The sequence below is a fragment of the Podarcis tiliguerta genome (assembly GCF_965153285.1).
Source record: "Podarcis tiliguerta genome assembly, chromosome: 6".
Taxonomy (NCBI): domain Eukaryota; kingdom Metazoa; phylum Chordata; class Lepidosauria; order Squamata; family Lacertidae; genus Podarcis; species Podarcis tiliguerta.
The window spans coordinates 68326817-68339477 of NC_139539.1; the positions used below are offsets into that span (position 1 = coordinate 68326817).

At 39.6% G+C, this 12661-nt stretch overlaps 1 protein-coding gene across 2 annotated transcripts in view; it reads right to left on the reverse strand.

Annotated features, from left to right (window-relative positions):
- Positions 1-12661, reverse strand: part of COL24A1 (collagen type XXIV alpha 1 chain) — a 167053-nt gene that overhangs the window by 70161 nt on the left and 84231 nt on the right. For both annotated transcript variants that reach the window (XM_083444747.1, XM_083444748.1), the window contains exons 22-24: positions 12121-12165; positions 9847-9900; positions 8114-8158 (exon numbers count right to left, since the gene is read on the reverse strand). In XM_083444747.1, coding sequence (XP_083300873.1) covers positions 8114-8158; positions 9847-9900; positions 12121-12165 — 144 coding nt within the window. The remainder of the gene's footprint in view (positions 1-8113; positions 8159-9846; positions 9901-12120; positions 12166-12661) is intronic.

Below are 12661 nucleotides of genomic sequence, written 5' to 3' on the forward strand. Positions count from 1 at the left end.
GGAACACCTTTCTCTTGTCCGCGTCATTAGCACGCTCTTTGATGGCATTTAAAGGTCAGCTAAAAATGCAGTTGCTTTTCCAGCCATTTAATGAGATTATTTTTTTTAAAAAAAAATGCCTTCTGTTTTAAATTGGATTTGCTCCTGCTGTTTTAATTGTAAATTTAATTTGTTGAGGCCTGTTTCTGATGTAATGGCATTTGGACGGAACACTGAAAAATGGCAAATGGACAGGATCAAGCTTTAGGTCAAGCAATCACACCATTTCTCTGGCAGACGTCACCAGCATTCGCTTCTGGGTTTAACCTGTTTCTTTAAACAAGTCAAGATACACTGTGTTCTGTGATCCTGGCTAGTTCGAATAAACTGTAGTTTAAACTAACTACAGATCCTGGTTCAGACATAACAAACTGTGGTTAGTTTAAACCAGGAAACAGATGCTTCCTGTCTTCTCCTCCAGATGATGCAAATAGACGGGTATGTGCTCAACCACAAGGCCACACATTTGAACTGCACCTATGTGTTTTGTTACAATTCTTTTTTTCCTGTTGTGAGTTACCTTGGAAAGCATGGCTCAGAGACTTATGACCCTTGTGATGCTACAAACTCACAGCTCTTGCAACACAGATGTTAATTCTGAAAACTGGCTGAGATAGTTACATCTTGTGCTAATGAAACATTAGCAGTCCAGTTCTTCTGCGATCATATTGCAGATTTATTGCCTTGTCTTCTATTTTTTGGCTCCTTATCTCCAAACCTGAGGTATTTCTACAAAGTTCGAAGAATTTGTTCTACTCAGAATCTTCAAGTCCTCAATCATTGAAAGCAATTTCAATTTTCCCTTTAATTTTGGGCATAGGCAATTATGATTTTCTCTCCTAGATAAATTAGGTATCCTCAAGGCCTAAAACAAGTTTAGCAACGAGGCAGTTAAGTGCAAAGCTTCCAAGCAGGCAGGTCTATACAAAAAATATTGGCTATGCTTTTTCTTAAATGTGAGCCTGTAATAGCTCAACCAGGCATATCATTTCTAGCAGAACTCCCATACATTGTTTTCGTTACCCTCTGTGTGTTTGTTGCTAGAACAGAATACATATACTTGTAATGAATGTCTACCAACAAACATGTATTTAAATACAGTTTTGCAGGCATTTGATTGGTGGTATCCCATACTATAACACTGGACCACATGCTTTGAAGCAAAAGATCCCAGGGTTGATCCTGGGTTTTATCTCCAGTTTAAAGAACTCACTGGGTTAGCAAGGGCCACTGCTTCAGGCTTGAAAGAGCAAATCAGAACAGGCAGTACTGGGCTGGATAGACCAATAGGAAGCTTCATATGCTCACATGACATTCTTATTTGCCCTTCTGACAACAACTCAACATTCTGGCACTGTTTATGGTCCTTTGGTCTGCTGCTGACATTTTCCATCCTGGTCTGACTGTCTACAGACTGAATTTTATGTTGGGCTTCTCTATGAGGAACCCACATCCATATAAATCAAATATTCAGAGGGTGTTTCCTCCGCCCCTTGGCAATGAGTTATGTTTCCAAGTAATAATGGCAGCCAAGAAACATAACGCTTTTGTAGGTCACATTAGTTTTCATGTGTGAAAGAATGTCATCTTTCAATCATCTTTTTCAAACGTCTAAAGCCATTCATGCAGTGGATTATGCTCAGCAATGGACAAGACAGGCTACATGCGTCTGTGCGTAATACAATGTGGTTTCAAAGTTTTGCCAGCTAGTAATTTAAAAATCTGAAACTCAACTGTGCATGCCAGCACAGTTGAGACTTTTCTCCCTCTAATCCAGGGGCAATTTTCTCAGTAGCTGAAGCCAATGTTTTTCTTGGCATTGCTTTCCAAAAAAAAAACCACCCAAAAAAACCAACCCAAAAAACACTTTGTCTCATCAGCATTGTAAATCTGCTCTGGCTGAACTCCTTTAGTTCTCATTAAATTAATCAAATGCTGTCTAAAGGGATCTGCTGATTCTGTAAGAGGTGGCTAATCTTACCAGCCAGGGAAAGCTGCAGAATTCGACTTCAGGTTTTAAATTCTATTCTGTCAAAGTCATGGATCTAATAAGGATCTTAAACAAATTAGCTTCCCCTTATATAAAAAAGCCTGTTGCATTCCAAGGCTCACAACAACAATGAAGGGAGGGGGGAACCAAGATACTGGCTTGCTTGGAAGTGTCTACAGACTCGTTGTAAGCATTAACTGTGGCAAACACAACTTACATGGGTAGCCTTCACACAGGAAAGAACTATGGCCAGCTGTGCCTGTTAAAATCCCATTATAGCAAGGCATTCCCATTATTGCTGTAGATTTTTCCACAGCTTTTCTCTGCTGCTTCAAAAGTGTCATGATTTTCAGCACATCAGATTTTATAAAGCTTCCTTGATGCCCTTTCACACTGGAAAAACCAGAGAGAGGTAACTGTGCACACATTTAATGCTATTCCTTTAGGAATAATAATAATAATAATAATAATAATAATAATAATAATAATAATAATAGTTATTTATACCCCGCCCATCTGTCTGGGTTTCCCCAGTAACCAACATCTATTTTGTATGTGCTAATTTTATTTCCTTGTTGGCTATTGTTCTCTCTCTTGTTGAGTTTTAAGATGTTAAATTTGGTTAGCTTATTTCCATTGTTTCTGTGTGGATTTTCTGTATTCATTGACATTATGATTATTTCTAATTGTTCTTAATGTGTGTATTTTTTTTGTTCATTATTGTTCATTTGGTATGTTGTAAGCCACCATTGTGGAAATGTGGAGTATAAATAAACTGATGTTTGCCAAGGGCACATGGAGATCCTGCATAACAAAGAATTGTACAAGTAACAGGGGGGAAAACCTTAGAGCTATCAATCTAAACATTCTCCCCACCTGTAATGAGGATGTTGTTGGACAGCTTTAGAGCATATTGTCTAGATTGCTTCAGGAATTTCTATTACCATATATGTGTGTTTTTACACATCCCTGCTAGAACTTTTAAACAAGTCCAAGGAGATAGATATAGCTTGTTTAAAAAGTGTCATCAACAATGGACTATCTAGAACTCAGATATAATTTAACAGGCGAAACTGCTATCAGATTTAAACTGGTCTATGACCATAATAAACTGATTGAGATTGTTATCAAGTTTTTATCACTTTTGTGAGTATTGCTCATACTCATAAATCCAAATAAGGAGCATTAAATACATTTATCTTCTAATCAAATGTATAACTATTCCTGTATACCTGAAGGAGCGTCTCCACCCCATCGTCCAACCTGGACTCTGAGGTCCAGTGCCGAGGGCCTTCTGGCGGTTCCATCACTGCAAGAAGCGAAGTTACAGGGAACCAGGCAAAGGGCCTTCTTGGTAGTGGCACCCGCCCTGTGGAACAACTTCCCATCAAATGTCAAAGAAATAAACAACTATATGACATTTAGAAGACATCTGAAGGCAGCCCTGTTTAGGGAAGTTTTTAATGACTGATGTTTTAATGTATTTTTAACCTTCTGTTGGAAGCTGCCCAGAGTGGCTGGGGAAATCCAGCCAGATGGGCGGAGTAGAAATAATAATAATAATAATAATAATAATAATAATAATAATAATTTATTTTTATTATTATTAAAGTAGGGTACCACCACCAGCAGTATTTTCTGCATAAAGAGGAGGGCAGTTTGGAATTCTGTGTTTCCAACAATACATGAATGTAGGATAAAAATGTACAGACTGTGGGAAAATTATGACCTAATAATTTCCAATTATCAATGGGACTATAGATACCATCCACATTCATGCATGCATCACTTATAAAAGCCAAAAAAGTATTTCAAAATCCATATATACTATTTCAGTCTACCCTTGGTCTGGAAGCTGCACCTGGTACAGAATTTGGCCATGAGGGCTATAAACAGAATGAGGAGGCTCAGTTGTTCATGTCCATGGATTCGTCAAGTTTATGCACTTATGATAATACTGAACCAAAGCCAAAAAGTTCTTTCCATTACTATTCTATGTTATCATCTACCTCAAAAAATATTCCTTAAATTCAGTAATTGCAACATTTGGTCCAAATTTACAATTAAGTGCTATGTACACAACTCACCATAGTCCACTACTCCTACTTTTGTTTTTTAAAAGCATTTTTCTTTTTTGGCTCCTGCACCACATAGGCCAAATGTGCTGTTTATTTATTTGATCATTTCTAATGAAGTAAAGTTGCAAGATGAGTTTTTACAATAAATATACGTCTGGTTATATATTTGATTGTGTAAATACAGCTTTGTTTCATGAAAAGAAACCAAACAAACAATACATTTGACATACATTGTATACAATATCGATAATATTTTTGGAGGGAATTAAGGCCGCTTCTGTACATAATACTTATTTGCAATTAGGGCCAAAGGTTACACAAATATATCTGTGGTTTGGAAGCAAATAACCAGGGATTCTATTTTAATGTGAGTTATCCCTCTCTCTTTGTATTTCATCCTTGGGACCACTGTTCGATTATTCTGTATTAGTGTCTATGTGTTCCTAAGGGGATGACTATTATTTTGTCTCTAGTAGGAGAGCACAAACATTTAAGACTCAACTAAACAATTCATTTAGTTCTACTTCACATTCAATTCTGTTGAAAAATTCTCAAATTTTAGCAAGATTAATCTTGTCATCAGCACCTGGGAGACAGCTGTCAATCAGTTCATGCACATGAATCACATATGCCTCAGCTGTCCTGGTTCTATTTTTTATTGCGAGAGCATGGCAGCCATTTTGGCCACAATCCCCCAGCACTTTTTCAGGGCCGTGATCTCACATGGTGCCCCAAAACAAATGCTTTTGGCCACTGTGCCCCCCCCAAAGTGCTTTTGGAGGGCCACAATCTCGCATGGGTCATGTGACTCACATGGAAAACGGGGTCCCAGATTGTCCCAGAACCATATATGGAATCACAGTTTAAGAACCTTGTGAACAACCACCATAGAATTATTTTTAAAGCTCCAGGAAACTGCAGTCACCGACATAGGCTACACAACATAGCTCAAGGAAACGCTGAAATGCCACGAACTGAGTGAGATGCAACACAGAGACAGCTGTTTTTTAAAAAAAAGCTCAGTAGTTCCACTAGGCCGAGAGACAACTTTGGGATTACCTATACAAAATATCCGTAAAATTTAATTACAGTGGATTCAATAAAAAGGCTCAGACCAGATGCTAAACTTTAACCCTGTTTTGCTTTATATTGCAAGGCATACACTTTCTTACAAAAGAATATAAATGAATCCATGAACATTTCTCCCTAATTCTTTCCAGATAGTATGCCACACTGGTATTTTGGATTGGACCTCCCCTGTTCATCTTGGTTAATGTCTACCTCAGATTCTTGATTTGTAAAATGAAGGGCAATAATATTTACCTATGTCTTTACAAGAAGCAGAGATGAATGTCTGCCAATATTTTGGAGAATGAAATGATAGTGTGTGTGTGTGTGTGTGTGTGTGTGTGTGTGTGTGTAACCACTATTCCAAAATTTATTTCACTTGTGGTGATATTCTCCAACATCTGTTTCAAAGTATTGCAAGGCATGCCATCTAAAATACTTTTCTCCATATTTTATTAGCTCCAATGCAAAATTTGTGCCCCAGCAGATGAACATGTTTAGTAGTGTCTTGTGTTAATATTTTTGGAGTTTATAACTAGATCTCCTCTCTATTGCATATGAAATATAGCCATTGCCCTAAAAATTATTTATGGGAAAACATACGCACCAACGGCAACTTGAAAAAAAATCCAAATTTCAGTAAACTTCATTGTGTGCACATGGCCATGCGCTTAAGTTTTTGTTTTTTATTCCTTTGTGCCACACTTGAAGCTACATTTCCACACTGTTATCAAGAAGCTTGGTTTAGCTGAAACTCTGTGCGTGTCTAGCACCCATGTGTTTGATTTCCCTTTTCTCTGAGTTATAGTAGTAGAGCCCAGCATGGTGGACAAAGGAAGAAATAGAGTGAACGTGAGCAAATAATGATATTCATCTTGAGTAGCAAGATGCAATATGATCTAATTATTTCCAAACCCCAATACCAAAGCTAATGCAGAATAGCATCTATAATCAGCATACCCACCCCATCTTAAATTAATCAAGACTTTCTTTCTTTCTTTTGTATTCTTTTTGTGTCCCCAGAGAAACACTAGCTCCTTCCCCTCAGTGGAGCAGAGGCACATTACACATAGTCAGTACTAATTATTCTGTTTTGTGTTCCTTCCAGAGAATATGCGGCGCAGGGGTGCAAAGATCTGCCCGGTGCCCTCCCCCCAGTTACCCAGTCCCAGGCATGCAGAAGGGCAGAGCCAGCCGGCTGCCTCAGCGTCTCACTGGCTTGGTCGCCCCTGAACTAGCAGTGCAGCCGCCCGCAGCAGAAGAGCCTGTTGCGGCTCTCCAACCGATGGGCGGGCTCTTCCCCAGACTCAACTCTCAGCCTGGTGTCCCTGAGAGCCTATGGGTAAGACAGCCCTGGTTCCTTTCAAACTTCAGCCCTTGGCTGAAACAGGAAGAATCTGAACTAAGAAACCGTTACAGGGATCTGAGGGCCCTTAGTAGGAGTTATACATAGATCAAGGGAAGTAATAGTGCCACTGTATTCTGCTCTGGTCAGACCTCACCTGGAGTACTGTGTCCAGTTCTGGGCACCACAGTTCAAGAAGGACACTGACAAACTGGAACGTGTCCAGAGGAGGGCAACCAAAATGGTCAAAGGCCTGGAAACGATGCCTTATGAGGAACAGCTAAGGGAGCTGGGCATGTTTAGCCTGGAGAAGAGGAGGTTAAGGGGTGATATGATAGCCATGTTCAAATATATAAAAGGATGTCACATAGAGGAGGGAGAAAGGTTGTTTTCTGCTGCTCCAGAGAAGTGGACACGGAGCAATGGATCCAAACCACAAGGAAGAAGATTCCACCTAAACATTAGGAAGAACTTCCTGACAGTAAGAGCTGTTCGACAGTGGAATTTGCTGCCAAGGAGTGTGGTGGAGTCTCCTTCTTTGGAGGTCTTTAAGCAGAGGCTTGACAACCATATGTCAGGAGTGCTCTGATGGTGTTTCCTGCTTGGCAGGGGGTTGGACTCGATGGCCCTTGTGGTCTCTTCCAACTCTATGATTCTATGATTCTATGAGTTGTTGGGAACAAAAAAACTGATATTGTTTATGGACACCATAAAGGTGAACTAAAGCATGTCTACAACTAAGTTAGGTTTGTAGGTCAACTATTGGAAGAAAGTGCTCCTACAGATTCTGTGAAAAGATGTCCAGGAGGTCCTAATACCAACAGTGAGCACCTTTGTACCATTTTATACAAACCAATTTAATGTGATATTGCATGCATCTTTGCATGTAAAAATGCAGGTTTTTAAAAACGCAAATAGCAGCTCCTGAGAGGGGCTGATAATTACTGAGACTGCAGCAGATTGGGAGCAGGAGTTTAATACTTCTTAAGAAAACAGAAGAAAATTGCTCTTCCCAAGCTGCTATTTGCATTGCAATCAAAGCAACCAATGTAAGTGAATGCTTATCTGATAGGCTATGTGCAAACCTATTTGAGATAGTTAATTAGATATTCTATGCTAAAATCTAGACTCAAGTTAATTCCTTTTTTCTTCTTCATTTGGAACCCAGCCTGCTCAAACTTTGGAGCAGCCCAAAGATAAATGAGCACCTCAACAGAAGCAGCTATGCTGAAGGTTGAATTTATTATTTAGAAGACATCTGAAGGCAGCCCTGTATCGGGACGTTTGCTGTTTTATTACATTATTATATAGGCTGTAAGCTGCCCAGAGTGGCTGGGGAAATCCAGCCAGATGGGCGGGGTATAAATAATAAAATTATTAATATTAATCTATTTGATAAAGTTTAATTTTTTGCTGAGGGTGGAACAATATACTTGGCGTTGGGATGCCACTGAAAACTGCAGCCGCATGCCAAGTTCTTCCTCTGCCCCCAGCACCACTATTTACCATAAGTTGTAAGTTTTCCCATTCCAAATCACTGGCTATCATTACAAAATATACCATATTGTGAATAAAACATAAATTTATCCTTACTGTTTCACCAGTTTTCCCAATAATTCCTTGATCTCCCGTTTCTCCCTGTGAATTTAAAAATTGATTTAGTAATTTAGCACACAATTTCATTTTAACAGAAGAAGTTTTCAATCTTTACTTACCTCTAACAGCTTAGTGCATTTCCTCTTCCTGAGGCAGTTTATCAATGCACAGAATAAAATTTTTTGCCTTTCCGGTACTACTCATCTTTACAAGTTTGCCATGCTAAAATAAATTGGCTATATTTTGCATTTTGTAATAATGTTACTTGGCCAGAGCCCCCTTTTAAAAGCACAATATATTCATTGATTATTTGTCGGATGAGGCTGATTAGTTCAGGAAGAAGTAATGCATACACGTTACTCAAAAACTGATGCAATTGTGCACTTGGCAGGAGGCCTTTTCACTCCATCTTCCATGGCCCACAGGTGAATGAACGCACACTGTACCACACCAGATGCTACTCACAAACAGGCCTATGTGCACCTTCAATATACCTATTCCAGGTAAAACTGTAAGGTCATTTGTGGGGAAGCTTTCAGAGACATTCAGAGGCTTCAGCTGGTGCAAAATGACTTGCCTCTTGAAGGAGTGGGTCATAAGGAGCAGACTGCACCATCATTCCCAACCTGACTCCCAACTACATTCCAGGTTCAAGCAGAGGTAATTTTGATGACCCATAAACCACTAAAAAAACCAAGTGTATTGGGCAGATTTTCCCCTACCTATGTTCCACCATGTCTAGGGACATTTTTTTTTTTTTTTTAAGTACACCATCAATGCACCAGGTCAGATCTACAATGGCATCTCCTGTGGGCATCGATATGTTCTTCTCCTAGACACCTGCCACAGACCAAGCCTGTATATTTTTGAGAAGCGGTGTAAGTTCTTTTTACTCAAAGTGGTCTAGATAGTGGTGTGCTGGTCTGGATAGGGTAGAATAATTGCCTTGAAGTCCTGGGTTGGGGACAGCCAAAGCAATACAAGCAATCCTCTGCTTAAACATTTCATCATATTAACCCTCAACCCTAAGCTTGCCGGGGTGGGCTAGAGTGACACAAAGGGACATCTGTGGGCAGGATTCCTGCACTGCAATGGGTTTGATTGGTGATGACCCTTTGGGTCCCTTCCAACTCAACAATTCTCCGATTATATGATTTGTTCCTGCTGACTATGGTCTCTTAATTATGGGTTGCTTCCCCGTTTGGACTCTTCTTTATAAGAGTGGGCACTGCTGTGTGTTTTATGGGCAGGGAACGGGTGGCCAACATGTGCACAAAGTCCTACACACTTGGAGATTATCGCTTGGAGCCACAGAAGGGAAAATTCCTATCACCTTCTCTCTCAGGTGCCCATAACATCCCCAAAAGCCTCTCGGGTGGATCAAGGACCATACTGAAAATGTTGGTGGAGATAGGAAAGGCTGCTGGAGAAGAGAAGGTGGGAATCTTCTGCTCATCCTTGGGTATGTTGGGGTGAAGTTGAATCAGAGAGAGTGGGAAGAGAGAGAAAGAATTTTTGGTTGATTTATCCTTGTTCTGAATGCTCATTTTTGTAAGTCGCTTTGAGTTTCATTTTTTTGAAATTGATATATTTTTACTAGCTTTCAGTTTTCATCTATGAACCTAGTATTAGCTATACAATAAATAATATATATATATATATATATACACACACACACACACACACACACACACACACAACAGTAAATTCAGGAAAAAAGTCAACCCTACCTTCAGGCCTTCTGGTCCCGGTTCACCTGCATAACCTTTTCGACCAGGCTTTCCCTGCATTCAAATAAAGAAAAACCTCTGCTTTTGAATGGCTTTGGAATCATGAAATGCACCAGAGTTGCATCATGCCTGACACAAAATACCTGTCCATGCTTCAATAGACTGAGCTGAGTTATGCTGACACAGTAAAAGCAATGCTTAGCTAAACTTTGCCACTGTTGATTAGCTAGAATTGAAAATTGAACATATAGAGGCTCTTGTATTTATATGAACAAAAGAAGCTTAAACTAACACAGAATATGCTGTATTACACACAGTAACAACCTGGGCAATTTGCTGTGTGCCAGGTTTGGGAACAGAACAAGTAGGACCTCAAATATTACTTTTACAAAAAGGTCGTATTAGCAGAGTATTTTAATGGATTAAAAATTAATAAACATAATAAAAACTTGAATTTATTCCTTAAAATTATTCCTTAAAATTCATTGAATTTATTTCTGAAAATCATACTGAATTCTGGGATGTTCTTACAGTGAAAGACAAGAAATGGAATATGGGAAATTTGTTGCCATCAAAGGTGCACAGACAAATTTTAAGAGAATGAATTTCCAGCAATTGCACCATTAATATCAACTCATTAGATAGCCGAGGAGCATGTTTAGCATCCTCATCATCAAGCAAGGTTCCAAAAATATTATAAAAGTGTCTTCTTGTCAACCTATAGAAGAACGTCTAATCAGCAGATGCAAGATTCTGGCAAGTTGTATGTGCAGAAGAGATTAAACTGGGGGTGTATTCCTTTATATTATTGGTGAAAGCATTTGCTTGGGCCTCTTTTTTTTTTTAACTCCACATCTATCCTGGGTCTTCAGAGGAAAAAGCAAACAAGCACTGTATTTTGAATATAAAACTTGTTTAATTAATTAAGTGTATATACATTTCGGTAGAGCATATATTTTCAAAAAATAATAAAAAGCAAATAAATAAAAACAGATGAACCAAGACAAAGTGATATCATTCAGCTTTCATAAACCTTGCCATTTTACATACTGTTTTCCATCTGGTGCCTTGTCAGAGCCAAACCAGAAGTGACACCATTCATGCAGTTAACAACTATGCAATGAGTTGTTTAAAGGTAAACAGAAATTTGATGTGTGTCAGCCTGGACCACAGAGAGGTGAAAAGGAATAAAGCCCTACCCATGTCGCAGATCTAAACTGGACCTACCAATTGATAAGTTATGTGAACACTGTCCTGTCAACTTTGGCCCTCGGGTAAGAGGCAGGAAGGCGAACAGCAGAAAACATGAACTACTGCTGCTTGCAATAATACCATTCCCATTTTCAGTGCAACTTTCATATCCAGATGCAATATACCTTTGATGACCAGATGGTGGCAACAAACATCAAGTGATGGCTGCTTCCATTACCCCCAACTTCTCTGAGCTTCTTCGAGGGTCAAACTACATGTCATGCTTGATGTGTTGGGATCAAAACACACAGAGAAGGTACGATTAGCCCTTCTTCCCAACTGCAACCTCCTAAAATTGCCTCCCCAAAGTGGTGACGAGTCTTTATGAAAAGGAAGTAACCTTTGATGCCAATAAGAGCTTCTCTTCTCTTTCTTCTCTTTCTACTTTTCTTTTCCTCTTCTCTTCTCTAGGACTCCTGGTGTAATATTGTTTTTAAAGCTTTTTCATGTTTTACTGTTTGCCTGTTGTTGAAGGGCACCCTGATGTTTCATGAGATGGAAGTATATAAATAAAACAGGGTGTGTGAAGGGGTGGTTTTCAGAAGGATCGCAGCTGAGCAGCAAAGGGATAACCCTCCCCTCCCTGCACACTGCAATCCAGTAACAATGGGGGGCATGGCTGTAACTAATCTAAGAAAGACAAAGAGACAGCTGCATGTGGTGCAGTAAGTGCATCACGCAGTTTGACCCTGAGGCACCTGGCAGGTCACTGATGGAAGCAGAAAACTGGACAACACTGACTACGTTTCCATCCCAGCTTTCATCTGAACCTCTCAGAGCCCTATGAGGCAGGGATGTCAAGAGAGAGTTTCATGCCCAAGACTACCTAGCAAGCATCACAACCAAACAGGGATCTGAAGAAGGGTTTCCTATGCCCTACTGATTCACTTAGCCACAGGGTGACCTCTCTAAAAAGTCAGTGACTGTAATACAAACCCAACTCAAGTCCACAATGGCAAACAGTTGGAGAATTTCACTTTCAACAGGTCTTCTACTGCAGTTCTAAAATATGAAGTTACTTACCCTTGGTCCAGCTCCCCCAATAGGTCCAGCAGGTCCTTCTTCTCCCTGAAATAAAAACAGGTTAGCCATTCTTCTCCATTCTTGAATGCTGTGTTTATTTTAAGCATATGGTGTACTATTCTCTTAAACACCCAAATGGCTCTGTGTGCAGTTAAACAGGAAAGAGTTAAAAATAATAATAACCAGCAGCCAGAGATCTAGAAACAGAATGGATGGAAGCCTGTGGCCTTCCAATTGTTGTCGGACTACAACTCCCATCAGCCCCAGCCAGAGCGGCCAATTGTTAGGGTTGATGGAATTTGTAGTCAAACAACATTTAGAAGGCAATAGGTTCTCCATCTCGCCCACTATCTAGCATTTGCATACCAAGTATTTGATTTGCTGTATTTACTGGAATTTCCAAGGTAAACAGATATTCATTAAACCCTATGTTGATGCTACTTATACCTATGTTTCTGATGGTCACAATGTTAAGATATCTCCACTGTCTCCACAGCAAGTGAAATATCTTTTAACGTTAATACCTCTTAAAACTAACCTT